This window comes from Cinclus cinclus, chromosome 2, assembly GCF_963662255.1.
Source record: "Cinclus cinclus chromosome 2, bCinCin1.1, whole genome shotgun sequence".
Classification (NCBI taxonomy): Eukaryota; Metazoa; Chordata; class Aves; order Passeriformes; family Cinclidae; genus Cinclus; species Cinclus cinclus.
In genome coordinates, this window is record NC_085047.1 from 117,895,858 (window position 1) to 117,916,302 (window position 20,445).

At 44.0% G+C, this 20,445-nt stretch overlaps 1 protein-coding gene across 6 annotated transcripts in view; it reads right to left on the reverse strand.

Annotated features, from left to right (window-relative positions):
- LOC134041457 (attractin-like) overlaps positions 1 to 19,572 on the reverse strand; it is a 125,014-nt gene extending 105,442 nt beyond the window's left edge. For 5 of the 6 annotated variants that reach the window (XM_062488289.1, XM_062488287.1, XM_062488288.1 and 2 more), the window contains exon 1: positions 19,250 to 19,560. In XM_062488289.1, coding sequence (XP_062344273.1) covers positions 19,250 to 19,560 — 311 coding nt within the window. Of the gene's footprint in view, positions 1 to 19,249 lie in introns of all 6 variants that reach the window. The other variant, XM_062488290.1, reaches the window with a different exon arrangement.
- Positions 19,573 to 20,445: the final 873 nt, after the last annotated feature.

Sequence of the window (20,445 nt, forward strand, 5' to 3'; positions counted from 1 at the left end):
AGTTTAGAGCCTTGTAAGTATTGTAGTACAGGACCTGATTTACTGTTTTCTTAAGGTGTAGCAGCTGCTCCTTGCAGAGCAGGAGATGCAAGACTCAGGTAGTACAGAAGCACTTCTTGTGCAGCAGCCACACATTTCACCAAGTTAGCCAGGACAAGTGGTATTTGATGCCTTTCCATATTTTCTGGTGTCTGATTTCTGCATCTGAGTCATAAATTACCATAGAACCATGGAATTGTTTAGGTTGGTAAAGCCCTCTAACACCATCAAGTCCAGCTGTTCCCCAGCACAGCCCAGACCACCACTGCCATGTCCCCAAGTGCCACATCCACAGGGCTTGGAAATCCCCCCAAGGGATGGCGACCCCACCATTGCCTTGGGCAGCTGTGCCGGGGTAGGACAACCCTCTCCAGGAAGGAATTTCCCAATTTCCACACTGAGCCTCCCTGGCCCAGCCTGAGGCAGTTCCCTCTCCTCCTGTCCCTGTTCCTTGGGAGCAGATCCCAAATCCCCCCGGCTGTCCCCTCCTGTCAGGGAGTTGTGCAGAGCCACAGGGTCCCCCCACAGGGTCCCTCCAGGCTGAGCCCCTTCCCAGCTCCCTCGGGAATTCTCCAGCCCCTTTCCCAGCTCCCTTGGGAATTCTCCAGCCCTTTCCCAGCTCTGTTCCTTTCCCTGGACACGCTCCAGCCCCTCCAGGGCTCTCAGAGCTGTCCCAGCACTCGAGGTGCCCCAGCAGGACCAGCACAGGGGATGGGCACTGCCCTGGCCCTGCTGCCACCCTGCAGCTGGCACAGCCCAGGGGCCAGTGGCCTCCAGTGGCCTCCAGTGGCCTCTTGCCCACCTGGGCACAGCCAGGCTCATGTCCAACCGCTGTCACAGCAGCCCCAGGGCCTTTCCCAGCCCCTCTGGCCCAACCTGGAGTGCTCAGTGAGGTTGTTGCAACTCAAGCACCTGGCCTTGCTGACCCTCAACTCGGTGGTCTCAGCCCATCAATCCAGCTGCCCAGACCCCTCTGCAGAACATCCTGCCCTCCAGCAGAGTGATACTTCCACAGAATTTCGTACCATCTGCAAACTTACTAAGGGTGCACTTGATCCCCTCATCCAGAGCATCAATAAAATATTAAATAGGACTAGGCCAACACTGAGCTGATACCTGTTAGTATCAGCTCAGCTAGCCCTGACCTGAACCCTCCAAAGCAAGGACAACCAGCATTTAGACCTTTGCCATCAACTCCATCACAAATTACTTGACTCTTTTTTTTTTTGTTTGTTTGTTTGTTTCTCCCTCTCCCTAAATAACTATCTGGTATTTCAGAGACAGAAAAGGCAAGAACTGATAAATACTGAATGCTCATTTTTAAGATCTGGATTATTTAATTTCCAAGTTTAACTCAACTCACCATTTTTTATGTGTGGGCAACAATTTTAAGGTTGAATCCAAAAGTGTTTCATGGACAGCAAACACAGAAAAACCTTGAAACCCAACAGGGATTTACAGGCAAAGACAATTATTAAATGCACTCACAGGACCTTTCACAATACCCCTTTAACACTGGAGGGAAACAGGAGAGTCTTGCACAGTTCATACTAAATTTATTGCTGCTTTGGAAGCCAAATAAATTCAGTTACTATTTGCATGACACTTTTGCTGTCTCAGTGAGACACAGGATTTCACGGCATTAATGTTGGTTCCATAATGATCAGTAATTCCCGCATGGACAAAAGCCATGGCCAATGCATTTATTAGGAGTTTGGTCCAAACTGTCTCTTGCCTGTGATCCTCACTGCTCCACACTGAACCAAAAAGCAGACATTTTCCCAGGGCTCTCCATCCTCTTTTCCCAGGACAAAAAATTATTTCTACATGAGCAGTGCTGTGAGTTGTCAATAAGCACAGGCTGCTCTGCCAGACAAGCCTCAAGACTCCCAGACCTCACCCAGCCACTAATTTGCTGCAGAGCACTTTGCATCCTGCCTATCTCAGTCACATTCCCACAATTCCCTAACACGGGGGCATTGGCAAGAGGAGGATTTTATCAAGGACTCAGTGTAGTGAAGCATTACATAAAAGTTACATGTTTATGCAAAACTTCTGCAAGGTTACTAAAAGTATCACTTGAGCTCTGCATTTAAAACAATCACTTTTTAGCCCGGAAAACAAATTAAAATTAATTTATGCAAATAAATGGGGTGCGGGGGGGGGAGGAAGAGTAATCTGCAAACATGCCTCACTGAAATATTACATAAAAACTTTAACATCACTTTTGCACAGGTTCCACCATTCCACACCAAAAATACAAGGCCCCACATTAGGTTTTATACGAATTTTTTAACTCACTGAAAGTTACAACGGTTGAAATTAGTGTTTCAATCCTCTAAGCACAAACTTTATCACATGAACAGTGACTACACATCACAAAAGGCACCAAAACTGGGAGAACAGAATTTCCTGCAGAAAGCTGGAAACATAAAACTTTGTGCTTCAAAAAAAACCACAAAACAAACCAAGCAAAACCCAAACATCACAATATTCTGAGGAATTGGGAAAAAAATTGCTTCCTGCAAGTTGTTTTATATATAGAAGAACACCTGAGAAGCCTTGCGAGGCTCCCAAAGAGTGATCATTGTTAGGATTACTCAACCAGTGGGTTTGGGATGAACTTCAGCTCCAGGCAGAAAGCAGAGGGGGAGAACCCCCCCAGCCTGCTCTGTTGTCAGCAGCTCTCCATGAGAAGTGATAACATACACACACTGTTTGGCTCAAACTGATTCCATTTGAGGCTGCTGTTCCATATTAAGAGTGTGACAAGCCTTTATATGCCTAGTTACATTTTAATATAAAAGTATTTTTTTCCATTTGAGAAAAAGCTGATATTGTGACAATTAAGAAATAAAGTATCCACCTGCTCCCAGTAAGCTAGGGAGCAACATGTAACAAAAAATAATAAAGAAATATTTCTGAAACAACTTAACAGGTTTTTAAATGGAAGATGGCCTGACAAAATGTTCTACAATTACTGACTTCTAGTTTCTAATCTGAGTAGATGTCACTGGGCTGTAGAGGGAGAGATGCAGAGGATCGTGGAATGACTGGTGCTGGACTGAATCATCAATGTCTCTGGATTAAACATGAGGACTTGCTCCATTTAAAAATTCTCTTCAGTAACAGAAGTAGTAATTTCAGTTTAGCACCCATGAAGCACTGTGGAATGAACACCACCAGGTTCTTATACTGGTACGAAACAGCTGCAGGCCAAGAGCATTTGCTGATCACCAGACATAAAAAACTTAAAGAGAAATAACAGCCAGGGCCCCTAAAAACAAAACCAGAAAAATTATCTTTGCAAATGCGTGACTGAAAGGAAACCAACTGATCAGAGAGTGATGATATTACCCAGGAGATACTCCTAGGGCTTTGAACCACAGTATCATTTTTCCTCCTTCTCTATGCCTTCTTCCTTTCTCTTCCCAAATGCATCATGCTGACAAGTAACAACCATTCAAAGAACTAATTACTGTTTCTGGGTCTTTTTTTTTTTTTTTAATATAACTTCATCTTAACAGGATTTTTTTTTATAAATTCCTGTGAGTGTGATGCCACCTCAGCCCCATGCTGTCACTTCATTCCCCCTGCTCTGCCCAGATGTGGTGTGATCTCTGCTCTACTATGACATCATCAGTGATGAAAGAAGTGCATCTCTCCACTTTACCCACATCACAAATGAAAATACTAAACCAGGTTCCAGAGCCAACTTCTGACCCTCTCCCTTTCTTTCACACTGTGAGAAGCACTCAATCACCAATAAAGCTGAAAGAGATCAAAGTCATCGAAGCAGTACTAATTATTAATATAGACAGCTGAGTCAGGTGCAGCTCACCGAGGAGGCACATCTCCCCTAAAACATACAAACTTTTATGCTTTTTCTCGGCTGGGGGGCACTCCTGTCCCCTTTCCCATTGGCTGGGTACTCAGGAACTGACATTCTTTCTGACCACCTACTACACTCAAATCAACACATCCTTCTCTCTCCCTTTCTCTCCCTTGTGACACACATCAGTTAACTCTCCCCTTTTTCTCCCTGCCAGGCTCCCTCCCAAGGCCAGCCTCATGCTAGCTACATCTTTGCCTACGTGACATTAAGTATGCAGTCTTATGGCTGAAACAAAACATTATTTTATCTGTCACGATAGAATCATGAAATGGTTTGGGTTGGACCGAACTTTAAAAGCCCAGCCAATTTCAAACCCCCACCATGGGCAGGGACACCTTCCACTATTCTAGGGTGCTCCAAGCTCCATCCAAACTGACCTTACACATTTCCTGACATGGTGCAGCCACAGCTGCTCTGGGCACCCTGTGCCACCTCAACACCCTCATCATAAATCTTCTCCCTTATATGTCATCTAAGTCAACATTGTCTCTGTCTGAAGCCATTCCCTCTTGTCTTGTCTCTTTACATTTTTCTTGTCAGCTCCTTTCAGTTACTAGAAGACCACAATTAGGTCACCCCAGAGCCTTATCTTCTCCTGGCTGAACAATCCCAATTCTCTCAGCCTTTCCTCCCAGCAGAGCTGCTCCATTCCTCTGATCATCTAGGTGCCTTCTCTGGACTTACTCCAAAAGCTCCAGGTCTCTCCTGTGCTGGGGGCCCAGAGCTGGAGGCAGCTCTGCAGGTAAGGTCTCACCTGAGAGGGGCAGAAATCCTTCCCTTGCCCCTCTTTTAACCCTTATACTCCTATTTAACACCTCACCAACTGCTCCCCTTCCATACCTGTAATATGAGAAAAAGCCTGATAAATTCTCTATCAACAGAAACAGCAGAATAGAAGATAAGCTTTCCAGATTTCCTGACTATCACACCTGAACTGAAAAGCTCTTCATAGGTCATGCAGTACAGTCCAGCTCTGGGTGGTGCCATTGAATCAAAGAGCCTTCCAAAACCCAGATTGTAGTTATTTATCTCTTAAAGGTGCCTTCATCCTAAATGAGGCTTATAAAACATCCAACACAGATATATATTGTATTTTAAACAGTATCACTTACAAATGGCAAATCTATCTAGCATTTCTGTCTGTGTACCATTGTTCTTTCCTTTAATGCATTCTTAAATGTTGATCTCAATGTCAGACTGATGGGTCTGAAGATAGCAGATCATCTTCCCCTCCATTTCTTTTAATCACTATTCCACAAACCAAAAACTCAACTAATGTTACTTTCTATGACTAGCTCTTCACCTTCTTCACCCTTTTTTAAAACTGCTCCTAAAAGATTATCCATACACCTGCTCAAGGGCAAAATTCAATTATAATTAGATGAAAAAAAGGTTTTAAAGGTAAATTAAGGATTAGAGGATAAAATAAAACTTCTGAAAATCCAATCAGAGCATTAAGATTAAAAGAGCAGCAATGAAAAAGGTAGAAAATTTCATTTGAACCAGTGAGCATGAATGCCATCAGTATACAAATAATCAGAACAAAGCACAACATGCAGCATTTTAGGGAAAACACAATGCAAATGTTCTGACTAGGAGTCCTACATACTCACTTCAGTGCACGTAAGTAACACGATACGTATACGTGTCCCATGTTCCCACTTCCAGTGCCCAAGATGGGGTCTGCAGTTTAAAAGTCTGCTTGGGCAAGGACTCATTATTCTCCAAAAGACTGATGTGGAAACAGTTCTCTAAAAGCACATTCAGATTGGCAGGTAAGACTCTGATGGCATCAGTCTGACAGTGCCCAGCCTCTGTGTCTGCAGTGGCTGAAAAGTATCTCCTTGTACCCAACCAGTTCAGCATCACAGCTGTTATCCACTTCATAAATCAGTCCTGTAATTCTATCCTGTATTAATTCACTTGGAGAGGGAAGTGTGCTATACCCTTCTGAACTGAAACTTCGACAACAACAAATCAAGGTACAAACCATGACTCTGGAAAAGAACAAAACCCAAAAAAAACCCAAACCAGATTAAGTGATGCACAGCAATTCCCCCTCTCCATTTTCAACCCTGTTGCAGTTTGCTACAGCTATCACCAGGAAGCAGCAGGGAAGACTGCTGTACTGGATTTTGCTTTGTTTCCACATGGAATCACAGAATATCCTTAGTTGTAAGGGACCGACAAGGATCATCAAGTCCAATCCCTGGCTCTGCACAGGGCACCCCAACAGTCCCACCCTGTGTCTGAGAGCATTGCCCAAAAGGTCCTGGAGCTCTGGCAGCCTTGGGACGATGACCATTCCCTGGGGAGCCTGGGCAGTGTCTGTCCACCCTGTGGGGGAAGAACCTTTTCTGATACCCATCCAACCCCCTCCAACACAGCTCCAGCCATTCCCTTGGCTCCTGTCCCTCATCACAGAGAACAGAGATCAGACCTGCCCCTCAGGAGGAACTGCAGTTCACAGCAAGCTCTGTTCTCAGTCTCCCCTTCTCTCCTGAAGGGAGAGAAGATGCCTGGAATAAGACTGCAGGTGGCATATTGCTACCATCTACCTTTAGTTTAGTGCCAATTTAGAACAGACACATAACATGCAGTCTATGGATAGGGTTCCTCAAAAGGCAGCTCATAACATTTTATTCACAGTTTTAGATCCTAAGTAGGGTTTAATTTCAAAATCCCACACCCAATTACTCAGTGTGTCAGGGAATATCTCAAACAGTATTACCGCCAGTGATGTTTTAAGGTATTTTACTGTACAATGAGTAAGACCTTTGCTACCAAGATCAGGATGAGACGATACAGAATATACTTCATATTACATATACCGAAACTACTTTGTACATCTGTTTTACTCTGCTGACCTGTCCTCTTTTCTCCTTAGCTCCATTACTTAAATAGAATATTATATATTAAGGAACATATGCACAATAATTACATTGACTGCACATGTCAGAAATCACAGAGCATTACCTACACTACAAATGTTTTACACAAACTATTTACAGAAGAAGCTGCCAAAAGAAAACCCAAAAAAGAAAATATAGAAACTTATCATTCCTACTATTTTCATTCCTTGCAGAAGTTACAGAGACACACAACTCACTGGGGCCAAATTTTTCCAGAGTTTGTTTTTAAAGACTTAATAATGAACATGTACAACTTACAAAAAAAAGCTCATAAAAAGACTCAAAGTCATTAGAGGAGAACCTCTATTGAAATATGAATCAATCATGGTGGAGAGAAAAATATATGTGTGTGTATATATTTTACTCCATTAAAATTATCACTATCTGGAACTTCTTTAATTTAATTGGAGATTAAAGGGAAAGCATCTCGTGCCATGGCACAGTCCTGACCTGCCATTAATCTTCAGATCAACAGCCCGGCCTGTCAAAGGGCTTCCAACCATCACGCACAGCACCTTTTAACTGTTTTTATCAAATGTTTTTAAGTTGGGAGAATTTAAAAACTTTCCACAATGCTTTCTGACCTCAGAATGGTTGCTTTTTCTTCTTCAGATATGGCAGTTACCACAGAGATCATCCACAGTGGTTTATCTCCTCCAGCACAGATGGGTAGTGGCCTTCATCCACCTACTTTCATACTTTTAGTGTGAATTTGCTCTTTCTGGTCACATCACTCAAAAAATCTTTAAGTTACAAGACAGTAAGGAAACATCAATTTCAGTTGTGTCTACAGAATCCTGTTAAGCTCCCTAAACCTGAACAGAAAAATTTGGGGAAAAAAAATTAAAAAATCTGAAGCACTGAAAAAACTTCAGTGAATGACAGAAATTGACTTCTTGTTTATTGAACTTACTATGGAAAAGCAAGACAGCCTTGATGCCCAGAGAGCCCCACAAAGCCTAGCGATTAAATACTCAGGCTTCTGCAAATTGTTAACTTTAAATCAATAAAAAATGTATGAAAAAATCAGGTGCAAACAAAAATCAAGAGACACACATAACTGTCTCCTACAGAATTTCTTCTTCAAATCCACAGGTAAAAGCAAGAAACCTTATAGACACAGGCTGAGAGAGCTGGGGTTGGTTCAGCCTGGAGGAGGCTCCAGAAAGAAATTCCAGCACCTTGCAGTACCTAAAACGGCTCCAAGAGAACTGGAGAGAGACTGGGGAGAAGGACATGAAATGACAGGACAAGGGAGAATGCTGTCCCACCGACTGTGGGTAGGGTTAGATGGAATATTGGCAAGGAACTGTTCCCTGCGAGGGTGGGCAGGCCCTGGCACAGGCTGCCCAGATCAGATGTGGCTGCCCCATCCCTGGAAGTATCCAAGGCCAGGCTAGATGGGGCTTGGAGAAACCTGAGATAGTGGAAGGTGCCTCTGCCCTTGGCAAAGAGTAGAACAGGATGGGCTCTAAGGTCCCTTCCAACCCAAACCAGTCTGTGCTTCCATGAAGATGTATGAAGTTACATCAACCGGCAAGAAAACGGGGAAGACCTCCCTCCATGCTCCCTGGGATAATCTCCAGCCCAGCCATAGTGCCTGATCTCACTGGCACTGGTGAACCTCATGTAGAACCTGTCTTACCACAGGTCACTGCTTGAGGAGCCCAGGTCTACAATTACATCTGGTGAGTCATGTAAAAAACATGCACTCATGTTTCAATCCTACCTGCTTGGGATACTGGAAAATCAGTAGGATTTAGACAGTGGGAATATAGCAAAGGACATCTCTCCTCCAGCACCTTGTCCTATCTAATGCACACACATCTTGTACTGCAAGCAAGCAAAGCTCAGGCACAGAAGCCACTCTCATGCCTCAACCAGCTTTGATCTGATAACACAATTTTCACATTGTGATTCCTTGTCTTTCCACATCACATGACAAATTCCCATAAGTGCTGAATAGAGAACTTAAAGATCACATTTAAATTCCATCACTTTTAACACACAATATCTTTTTTCATCAGCCTCAGTGAAGATAATTTAGGCATATTTATAGTAACAATAACCACATTTCTTCTGTATAGCAGTATTATTCTCAGAATAGACAACTGAATACAAGTTGCCATGCAAAACTGTCATTAAAATATCCTTCCAAACCTTCAAATTCTTATGTAAATAGAGTCATCATCAGAACATCTTTAAACCATATGAATAATTTGTCCTAATTAATTGTTAGGGAAACTGTATTGACTCCTGAAGTCTGTGATCATTTATTTTTTTTTTCAAGGGAACAGTAAAGTTAGAGGTTATAAAGTCATTTCAGCTTTTCTAGCCAGACCACACATTCCTGTTTCTACCAGAAATCCAAGTCCCCATCCTCTCACATTCAAACTTGCATAGAAATTGTTATTGTACCATTCACATAAGGGAATTCTGCTGGTGCTGACATTTGCCTGCTGTCCCAGAAATTCTCATCACCTCAGGTACTGAGAAAAGCTGGAAATGATCCACTAATAACTGGTTCAACATGTTTTCAGTAACTGAGTTTTCTCTGGGCTCATCACATAAATTCAGATAAAACTAGTTAACAGACTATCAAGCAGCATCTGCAAGAAAATTTAAAATTCCAGCACTATTAGTACAAATGTTTTAGAAAAAATGTGCATAGGCAGGAAGTCAAGTCCTGGTTTTGACTTTGAACTACATCAACACCTCCTTGAAATGATTCATGCGCCAAAAGTTGAACGAGGGCATACTTAAACACCCATTACTATTCCCAAACTGAAAACCAGTAATTTTAAAGAGTCACTGCAACCTGTGCTTGTGAGAAAGACACCAACTGACCCAAATTTACAGAGTTGCCTGTTATGTGTTTCAGTGAAATAAATCAATCCCTTAACAAAAGTGCACTGTCAAACAAGGAGGCAGCAACTATGAAAGCAGATGAAAATACAGTGTATCTTGAAAGACAATAAATTTCAACTTTTTCAACAAAACTAAAAGCTACTCACCCTACAATTCTGCCTGTTCCTGATATCCCCTTGAAAAAAAATAAAATCACCAGTGACCTGAAAACTACTTATTTCTCACCATATTAGCTGGAATTCAATACTTTGCTTTCAGCAAGCCAGCAACTTCAATATATGCTCACAATTTGGATACAGTGGTATACTTATTTTTTAGCTGCACAAAAATCCTTAATAGAAAACAATGCTGCAGTTTTCCCTGTGTGTTTTTTTTTTTTTGTTATTTTGGGGAGGAGGGGGGGGTGTTGGTTTCCATTTGTTTTTGGTTTTTTGCTTTTTGGTTGTTTTCTTTTTCTTGCAGCACTGGCCTGTCCAGTCAACACTTCTGTTCTACATTCCTCTGCAACTCAGGTCTTGCAAAGGCTGGAAATCTTTGCAGCATTACTTCTGATGATTTCACACAAGATCAAAGTATGTAGCTAACAGATGCTAGAGATCTAAGCTCTCAAATCACAATATAATTCAAGTGACACTCTCCACTCTGGATTAATGGGAGATTGACTGTGTAAATTAATCATTAAACAGGCAGGTGCACAACTCTGGCAGGAAACATGCTGCACCTTGCCGCAAAAAGCCTTCACAAAACCACCTTGAAAAGTTTATTTTAGAGGAACTCAAACACATTCATGATCGTGACAAGCAATGAAATTTAAAAGCTGTGCTCAGGGTAAACCTGAATCACAGATTTTCCCTAGATAGGGCAATTACATTTGGGAGCACTGCCATGACACCAACATATGGAAAATGACCAAACTGTGGAAGAAAAGAGATAATGACACAAGCACAAAGAAACTGAGGGGAAAAAAAAACACTAAAGCCACTGAATACACAGCTAATCCACTGCAGAAGTAATTTTTTTCATTGCAATGACTGAAAACTAATCAGCTTTTAATCACAAAGCAATTGAGGACATGATAATTCCTTCCCTTTACCATGAAATAATATTAAACCAAATCTAAATTTCCTGAATTAAAAAACTGAAAAAGCTCTCAATTTCTGTATCTAAGTTTATAAAAGGAGTTTACAAAAAATGCTAATTCATCCGTGTGAAGCTTCTTATCCTTCGAGTAGGGAAGCTCTACCTTGGAGACAGACATTATATTTTCAAGCAATACAAACACTAACAAGAAAGTCTTCCAAAGAGTGCTTTCCTTAGCACAACTTTCCTTATTTTGTTTCCTTTCCTTTGGTTTCCTTTCAGCTTACAGAAACTAGCAAATCAAAAAAGTTTTCTGAAAATCAGGAAACAGAGGACAAAGGCAAATAACAGAAAATCTGGCATTTTCACAGCTGTACTGTATCCTGCATAAGTCTCTATGAAAAACTGAGCAGCACTGTTTCATGATAAAGGTCATTATGGATAATTTTCACCCCAAAGATGATGTGTAACAACCTGTACCTACACGAAGCAACAACCCCCTATTTAAATTTTTGCAACATGCACTGAGCACACCTAAGATGAATCTGTGTACAGCAATGCTTTTACTTCTGCAGCTGTGAGCCCAGCAGGCACAGCAGAGAATAGAAGGTAGTTTAGACATTGGAAAACCCTTGGCTGGAATGCCCAGACCACCTCTGTCAGCATGGTATCCCCTAAACCAACTTAATTCCACTTCTGCATTTTCAGGGAACTGAAAATTCTGAAGCTGGTGATACTGCAGGAAACTAGTTTTACCAAGTGAAGCCACAATCAGGACCAGGAATGTTATCCAGACCCTGGGGTGTCCAAGAAGTACTTCTCACAATCTGTTCTGGGGATCAGCTGCCCCTCTTTAGCAGGAATATTGCTCAGTCTGTCAGTAAAACACTTAAATTCATCTCCATCATGCAAGATGCACTAAGACGATTATTATCAGCCCAAAACTCAGAGTCCATTTTCTTTAAATTATTCTCCAAATCCCCCACTATGCTAATGTCCCAAATTTAGGTTATCAGATTGCTACATAAAGCTTGTTCTGTGTGCAATTAAGGCCTCTTAACAACCCTAATGATGTCACAACTCTGCAATAAGGACAGAGCTCTTATGTTCTGAATACCCCAAGCATTTCACATTCCTCAAGCCCAAATCGTGGTCAGAATCATCTGTATGCAGCACACATTCACCAAAACCTTGGTAAGCAACCTGCCTCTCCATCAAATAAATATTTATTTTAAGCAAAAGGAGGAAACGTGACAATCTCAAGTACATCTAAAGGAATTTCTGCGAGGATCAGCCATAAACAAAGCAAGGGAACAAAAGCAGGAAACAAAACTCAAACATCATTACTGCTCCAGTGTTTCAGTGACTAAATGAGTATTTCATTCAAAACCATGCAAAAAAGCAAATTATCATCTCTGTTCACTGCCGTAAAATTGATTACCAAATATTCCAGCCCTGCTTCCAAGATGCTGCAGTGGTTTAATGGGCAGATGTGAACACGCGGCTGTGCAAGAACAAAGCACTGGCACAAAACTGCTGTGGTACTCCTTACCATGAATTCAAGTTTGGAGCAGCTCCCTCCTCCCCCAAAACTACTTCACTTACAAAATCACATCATTTTCAACCCCATCTTCTGCCTGGTTTACTCTGTTTTTTCACTATGTTTTAAATGTTGTGATTTAAAAACTACTTGCTGGAATATTTTGAGTGCAGGGAAAAAAAAGCAAAGCTCTACCTGGTCAAGAAGGTAATTCTAAGTGCTGTGCTTAGAACTTCAAATCAGAAAAAAATTCTTCAAGGAAACTGTTCAAGAAAAGAAGACCCAAGGATAACCTAAATTAATACAGTAAGACAATAGCTTGGTCAGCAGCTGCCTTATCTAAATATAGGATTTTCAGGATGGATTTCATAGACATGTCAGGCACAGAAAACTCAGGGTTTGAAATTTGATTGCTGACAAAAGCTTCAGAGGAACAAGCCAGGAAAGTCAAATCCATCACATACATTCCAAAATATTATTTAAATGTATCAGGACACTGGATAAAAGGACTGCTGGTCCTAGATTTTTTTTTAATTATTATTATTAAAGAAAGCAACTATTTTCTATGAAAACAATGCTAATCTCAGTCATTTTTGGTATTTCAGGGTAAGCTGTTTATGTTAAATGTAAATTGATGAAGAGGGTAACAAACACCTGGTTGGACCTGAGCTTATTTTACTAGTTGCCAAGAGAGGCTGTGGCTGCCCCATTCCTGGAAGTGTTCAAGATCAGTTTGGACAGGGTTTGGAGCAACCTGATCTAGTGAAAGGTGTTAGAACAAAAAGACCTTTAAGGTTCCTTCCAATCCAAATAATTCTGTGATTATTTCGCATCCAAACCAAAAGGAACAACTGAGACTGAAATACTGGAAAAATCTAGAGCAGTGTCAAACAACTGTTAAGGGACTCAGGCAGGTATTCCCTGCTACTTACAGAAACAGAGAAATGAGACAGAAATGGTGACTGCCGCAGATAAGGAGGTGTTTGTAAGTCTAAGTCAGTGGTATGTCCCTGGATTTGGCAGGCAGAGGAATGTTATCCTTTATCTGCTCTGTTTCAGGAGGTCTCATGCTCAGACATGCTCAGCAGGAAGACAGGAACAGGACAGGACTTACTCCTCTCTCTCACACATGAAGTGTTCAGTGATTCCAACAATTCCAATAGGTATTCCAGAGCTCCAATAGGGAAGGCACAGGATGTGTGTGAAGCAGAGATGATGCGGAGGATCCAGCATGAGCTGTTTTGTCTGACTCCTCTGAATTTTCCACTACTGCCTCCTTACTATAAAGCAGACTGAAAATAAGCAGTGAGGTTATTGCAAACATTAACAAAACCTCCCACAAGTCAAATATTTATGCTGCTTGCTTAGTGCACGGCAAAGAATGCCTAACAACTCAGATATTTCAAAAATACTGAATAATTTCACAGGTGAAGTTTTGCTCCTAAAACAGTCCTAGTAAAATATCAGATCATCCAATATAACCGTGTGAGAACACAGAATCCAGATTAAGTAATAGCCATGAGTTTCTCATTGAACAGACCATTTAAATAGAATCATGGAAGGGTTTGGGTGGGAAAGGACCTTGAAGACCACCTAGTCCCACACTCCTGCCATGGCACCTTCCACTAGACCAGGTTGCTCCAAGCCACAAAATATATATTTATACATTACTTACATGTATGGATAGACAGAAATATAGATATGCATGCATAAAGATATCCACACATACCTCCAAGAACTAAATAAAAGCATATAATTATTCTTTTTTATTCAGTGTATTCATCAGAATTGATGATGTTTAAGTATTTCCTACCTGAATAGCTAATTCTTTTTTACCAGTTCACAGTGCTTGAGCAAGTCTTTCATTATGGAAATTCCTCATTCATAGAAGAGGAAATCATTTTAAAGCACAATAATATCCTAATGAAAAGGGAAAAACAGAATGGGGATCAGGCACAAATGCAGCCCCCAGACCTAATTTGAGCACTTAAAGTGATTTGATTCAAATTGCCAACATCCTTGGATCTATTAAGCAGCTTCCTGACCTTCCTAAATCTACAAACTGCTTCAGGTAGCATTTTAAAGACAACAGTTTGTATTTAAGCTTTTGACCAAAGGTCCCTATTTCTTTAACAAAGAGAATTGTGATAGCTCTTTTCCAGCTCACACTCTCTCAGGTTGTGATTTACACAAATCTAGAGATAAAATTATTCTTTACTGTCATATTCTTTGGCCAAGAACACTCTATTACCTCCAAGTCCTTCATAACATTTAATCAGCAACACATAACTGCTCCCATTATATTCATAAAAAGGGAGTTTTAGAAAAAAAAAATTAGAGTGTATCCTTTACTCTCCAACTGTTAGCCTGAATGGTTAAGTCCTGTCAGCATTTGCCATCTCCCACCACAGAAAAAGTATTACCATGAAAGGAGCACCAATGCCTTTACACACAAAATCCATATTCCTGGAATTATTTGGTACTTCATTATGCAATCAAAATATTACTTTCAGCTAGCGCCACACATCAAACTGGCCATCAGTGAGCCTACACACAATCCACATACACTGACTGTTCAAGAAGTCAATCATTATCCTGAATTTGTTAATCCAACCCTTTACAATCTCAGGACAATAAATCCATGTGAACCAGAGGTCACTTCTTGCCCTGTGCTTTACCTGCTCTGTATGGTGAGGAGCAGCTGAGAGCTGGGGGGGCTCAGCCCAGAAAAACTCAGGGGGTTAGAATGAGAAGAGCTTATTCTCACTCTCTCTAAAACTCCCTGAATGAAGGGTGCAGCCAGGGGGAGTCGGGCTCTCCTCCTAGGGAACAAAAGACAGGACCAAGAGGAAACGGCCTCAAGTGGTGGAGGGTTACGTTGGATACTGGGGAAATGTCTTCATGGAAAGGTGGGTCAGGTACTGGAACAGACTGCCCAGGAAAGTGGCTGAGTTCCCATCCCTGGAAGTGTTCAAAAACATGTGGATGTGGTTAGTGGTGATCTTGGCTGCACTGGGGGGCAGCTGGACTCGATGATCTTTGAGGGCTTTTCCAGCCTTTACTCCATCAGCTAATTAGGCAGCTGCCTGACAACTCAAGTTTAGGCAGGACAAGAGGTTGTGTCACTGAGCTGCAGATAGTGCTCTGAAGACTCTGTAAACCAAAGTGTGCAGCATCTTTTTGATTGTACAATAATCAATGCTGCCAATTTCACTCTTAAGTTCGGAGCTCCCAAGCTCCAGATGTTATCCCAGGATGCTGCTGCAGCTCTGTGACTGGGAAAGTTCTCATCTCTCCCAGCAGCAGCTCCTCTCCTACCCATATCATGGCAGCTCAAAGCCCTCAACAGCTCCCAGCCAGCCCAGAGCACTCTGGAGGTTTGTACTGAAACAGAAGACACAAGCACATCAGGCACATTTTGTGTTTTCTCTTTCAGCTTCCCTTTAACATCAAGATGTTTATCTTTGAACGACTGAAGTGGCTGGTTCCACACCTTAAAAAAAGTCACCTGAAGTCCTTCCTAAATCAGCCTTCTACCTCTAAAGAGCACCACTGATCTGGGGTGCATTATTCATACATCTAACTGCAGGCTGAAAAAAAATATTTCCCAGGGAAAAAGGGAAATGGAGCATTAGCAGTATGCAATATTCATCCTTCGATGCTACAATGTTTATCCTTCACTGTGAACTCAAGAAGATGTGAGAGATTATTAGGTTAGTGAAGCACAAGGTGTATCTTTACAATGTAAATAAAAACAGTCAAGGCCACAAATATAGTCACCATATACATCTAGATAAGATACAATGATTAACATGCCAAATTTAATTACATCTCTCAGTCCAGCAGATAAGCTCATAAAATATGATGCACTTGGAAAATAATTTTCACCAGACACTTCCCATTTGTACCTACAGCATCTAATAACACATTAAGTCCTTTAAAGCCAAACTCTTGACAACCATGAACCAAAAAAAATCCTCCTGCAAAGCCAATTCTGAGAGGAGACAGAGCAAACTCAAGTCATGTGAAAGAAGACACATGACTGCAAAACTCTGAACACTGCTTGTTTGCACTTCTCAGAGCTCCAAGTTTAAAAACATTACTAGAAACTTCTTAATAGACTAATAAAGAGACAAATAAACCATCTACAGAGAAAAAGATACATTATATTGTCAGGCAAAATTTTAGACTAGAATTATAAGTGAGAAAGAAAAAAGAAATTTTATCAAAACAAGTAAGATGATAAAAATTTGAGGTTCTATTAGCAGTGAATATATACCAATTTATTTTTTTAATTGGGATTACCATACCAAAAAAGAAGCTTCTTGAATCCAGTCCCCTTAAAACAACAAATACCCTAAGTTTCTCCAAGAAAGTAACAGGTATGAGGCTATTCCTTAAAGCTCTCTCCCAACTAAAAGAAAATGCTTATCATGACAGTGGCAAAAAGACATTAAAAAGGCAGGTTTGGAATTCCAGGGCTTGCCTAGCCCAGAATTGTTTCCATGCAAAACCCCTTTCAAACTGTTTGCAACACGTACTCATCTACAGACTGTCAATGAATATGAGTAACAAAAATTAAAGTATTTTTCTTCCACTAATTCAGGTTATACAGACAATTACCCTCCTCCCAAATCCATAAGGAACGTCATCAAAGGGTGCTTGGTACTTTCAGTAGCCCCCCAAGAAAACAGTCACTGCCTAGGAATCATCCTTTTCTCATTTCCTTCTTTTCCAGGAATCAGCCCGGCCAGGGAATTCACCTATTGCATGCAGACACACACACACTGGCTCTCTCACTGCCACAGCTGACAAGTCCAAGGCAGGTAACCATCTTGCAGAAACCCTTGCCATAATAGAGAAGCCAGAGAGCATCCCCAGCTTATTCACATGAAGATTTCCATCTTCTCATCCAGTGGGATACATTTCAGACACACAGCCTAACCAAGTAACACAACACTAAATTAATTGGCCCCAACACTGGAGAAACACACTTCCCATCATCATACAGCCCAAAAATCACTCTCCTGTGCAGACACCCCTCATTCCAACACACAGTTGTTAGCACATGGCCCGGACCAGTGCAGAGTCAGGGGGTTCCAGCCTCCTGCCCAGAGCCCTCCTTTAGCGTTTTTTTTCTCAAAAAAACCTCTTTGAAGCAGCAGGACTTTCCCAATACCCTCTGTCCTGTTCAATCCCCTCCCACTGCCCAGTCTTGTCTCCTCACAAGCCCAGGAGCTTTCTTCCACCAGGCTGTCATGTCCATTGTCCCTCCCCAAGAGCCAGCAGCATTACAGTTCCAGAAGATGAGCCTCCCAAATGCCAAGTACTCCTATAAGGACACTGTTTCTCTCCCCTGCGCATACCTGTCCTGAAATAACATTTAACTAAAACCAGCACCTGCTGATCTGCCAAGAGGAGCTTCCTTAAAAGCCACCACCCCCCCCCCGCCCCCAAAACACCTCTTAAGTCTCCACCCAGCCCTAACACCCACTTGCATGCCCTTCCCCTCCAACCTGTTCTCAGTCTGATCTATTCCCATCTCCACATTAGTCCTTCTCCCCACCCAGGAACTGGCCCCACACCCACGCTCTCCTCCTCTGTCCTGCTCCTCACTGCTCCCATCTGCTTCCAACTCCAGCCACATCCACACACAAAGCCATCCCCATTCACCCACCATCCTTAGACTTCCATTTACACAGTCCCCAAAACTAACCCTGCTGCCAAAAAAAATCCCCCTACCACTCCCCTCCAGCCTTACTTTCTGTCCATACCTACTAAAACTTAAACCAAACATTTTCCTGGCTCTGCAATCCATCACACCTAGACCCTCACTGACCCAGTGCCCTACAACCACATCCCTGCTCATACGCAGCCCCTTAGAGGGGTTGATGGCCAACTGATCGCCAGTTACGCCTCTGCAACCCCAGCCAAGGAACACTGAAAATTCAGCCTCCTAAGGGGTGCCTTCCTGCATTACAAATACCCCACGCACCAACTGGAGCACTCAACATCCACATCCCATTGCTCCCAGACCTCTTCCAGGAAGCCCCAACCACTCTGTAGACCTCCACACCTAGCCTTCCACACTGTCACCCCATCATATCCATGCTGCCATCATCCCTCAAGCCTGTTTCCACACACCCACCTCTCCCTCCACATCCAAATCCCCTTTGCCCCCCTGCATGGCTCCTGCCCATCCCTTTACACTCAGATCCCCTTGAATCAGCCCCACACTCACGCCGTCATTGCACAGAGATCCAGCCCCTGTTGTCCCCACAACACGCTCTTATCCTGCCCCAACACCTGCATCTTTACTGTCACCTGGACCTGCCCCTCACCTTTATCATCACCTGAGTGTCCCCCACCATCCCTTTGGCCTGTCACTCACCTTTAGGGTCACTTCCATCTGCCGCTCACCTTGAACCTCACCTGGTCCCGCCCCTCACCTCTACCGGCAGCCGGCCCTTCCCCTGGCACCACGACCCTACCGCCCTCACTCATCATCCCTGGACCCCCCTCAGCCTCCCACCCCGTCTGAGTGCCCAAACCTGCTTCTCGTACCCACCTCCCTACTTCCCTCAAGTGCGCCTCTGAGCAACCTGACCCGAGCCACCGAGCCACTCCTTCCTCCCTTGCCCTGTCCCTCACCCCCATCTCTGATGTGGCTGCCCCACACTCCACTCCGTACCCCAAACCGGCCCGATCCCCATGGTCCAAACTAACTCCTCACTCAAACCAGCCCCGCACCCTTGAACCAGGCATTCATACCCGTACCCCAAACCTAACCCCTCACTCCTGAACAAGTCCCGAAGCAGCCCCTCCACCCCCGTCCACACCGACCCCGCACGTCCCCGCGCTCCGTTCCCCCACCCCAGGGCACGTCCCCGCCCCCCCCCACCCCGCGGATCTCACCTGAAGCGCCCCCCGCAGTGCTGGCACTGGTCGCCCACCCAGCCAGGCTGGCACTCGCACTGCCCGGTGCCCGGCTGGCACCGCCCGCCGTTGGCGCACGGCTTGTCGCATTCCTTGGACACAGCCACTTCCTCGCCGGCGGCGGCGGCGGGGCCCAGCACCAACAGCAGCAGTAGCGCCAACAGCGGCGGCGGCGGCGGCGCCGGTAACCTTCCGCCCCGCCTTCCCGGTCCCCGCCGCGCCATCTGCGGCTGCGGCCGCTGCCGGCTCGGAGCGGGGCGGGCGGGGGGCGGCGGCACAACACGGACCATCGGCCGCCGCGGGGCCTCCGCCGATCCCGCTACGGTGGCCGCGAGTGGGGGGGGAACTGGGAAGGCGGAGCCAGTGACGTCACCCCGAGGCCATGGCGGCAGGGAGAGGGCGGATCAGGGAATCGCCGAGTGCCGTGATCGGAGCGCTAAGTACAATCCGTAGTTTAGAAAGAGTAGAGGCAGTTCTTGGTTAGGTCCTACAGCTGCACAACTCTTCACTTAGGGGTGAGTTTCTCATCTCGGCAACTTCAACAAGCAGAGATGAAAACACACGGCAATTCCCAAACCGTGAAATGGCATTTTCCGGGAAATTAGTCGATTTAAAATCGAGCTGTAAAATTAAAGCCCCTTTACTGCTCCCCATTAGTTAAATATTGCAGGTGAGAAAGCAGCAGCTGGCACAGATAGAGCACGAGCACTGCCTCAGTTAAAGGAATGCTAATTGGAGTAACAGAATCACAGAATCACTGGGATTGGGAAAGACCTCCAGGATCACCCAGTCCAACCTGTAACCGCTCCCAGCACCACCTTGCCCAGCAGCCCAGAACATCGAGTGCCACAGACAGTTGCACCTTGGACACCTCCAGGAGTGGGGACTCCACCAGCTCCCTGGCCAGCCCCTTCGGTGCCTGACAGCCGTTTCCATGAAGAAATTCCTTCTGATGTCCAAGCTGAACCTCCCCTGGCACAACTTGAGGCCGTTCCCTCTCCTCCTGTCCCTGTTCCCTGGGAGCAGATCCCCAATCCCCCCGGCTGTCCCCTCCTGTCAGGGAGTTGTGCAGAGCCACAGGATCTCCCCTGAGCCTCCTTTTCTCCAGGCTGAGCTCCCTCAGCCCCTCTTGGTGCTCCAGAGCCTCCCTCAACGCTGTTGCTTCCCTGGGCACA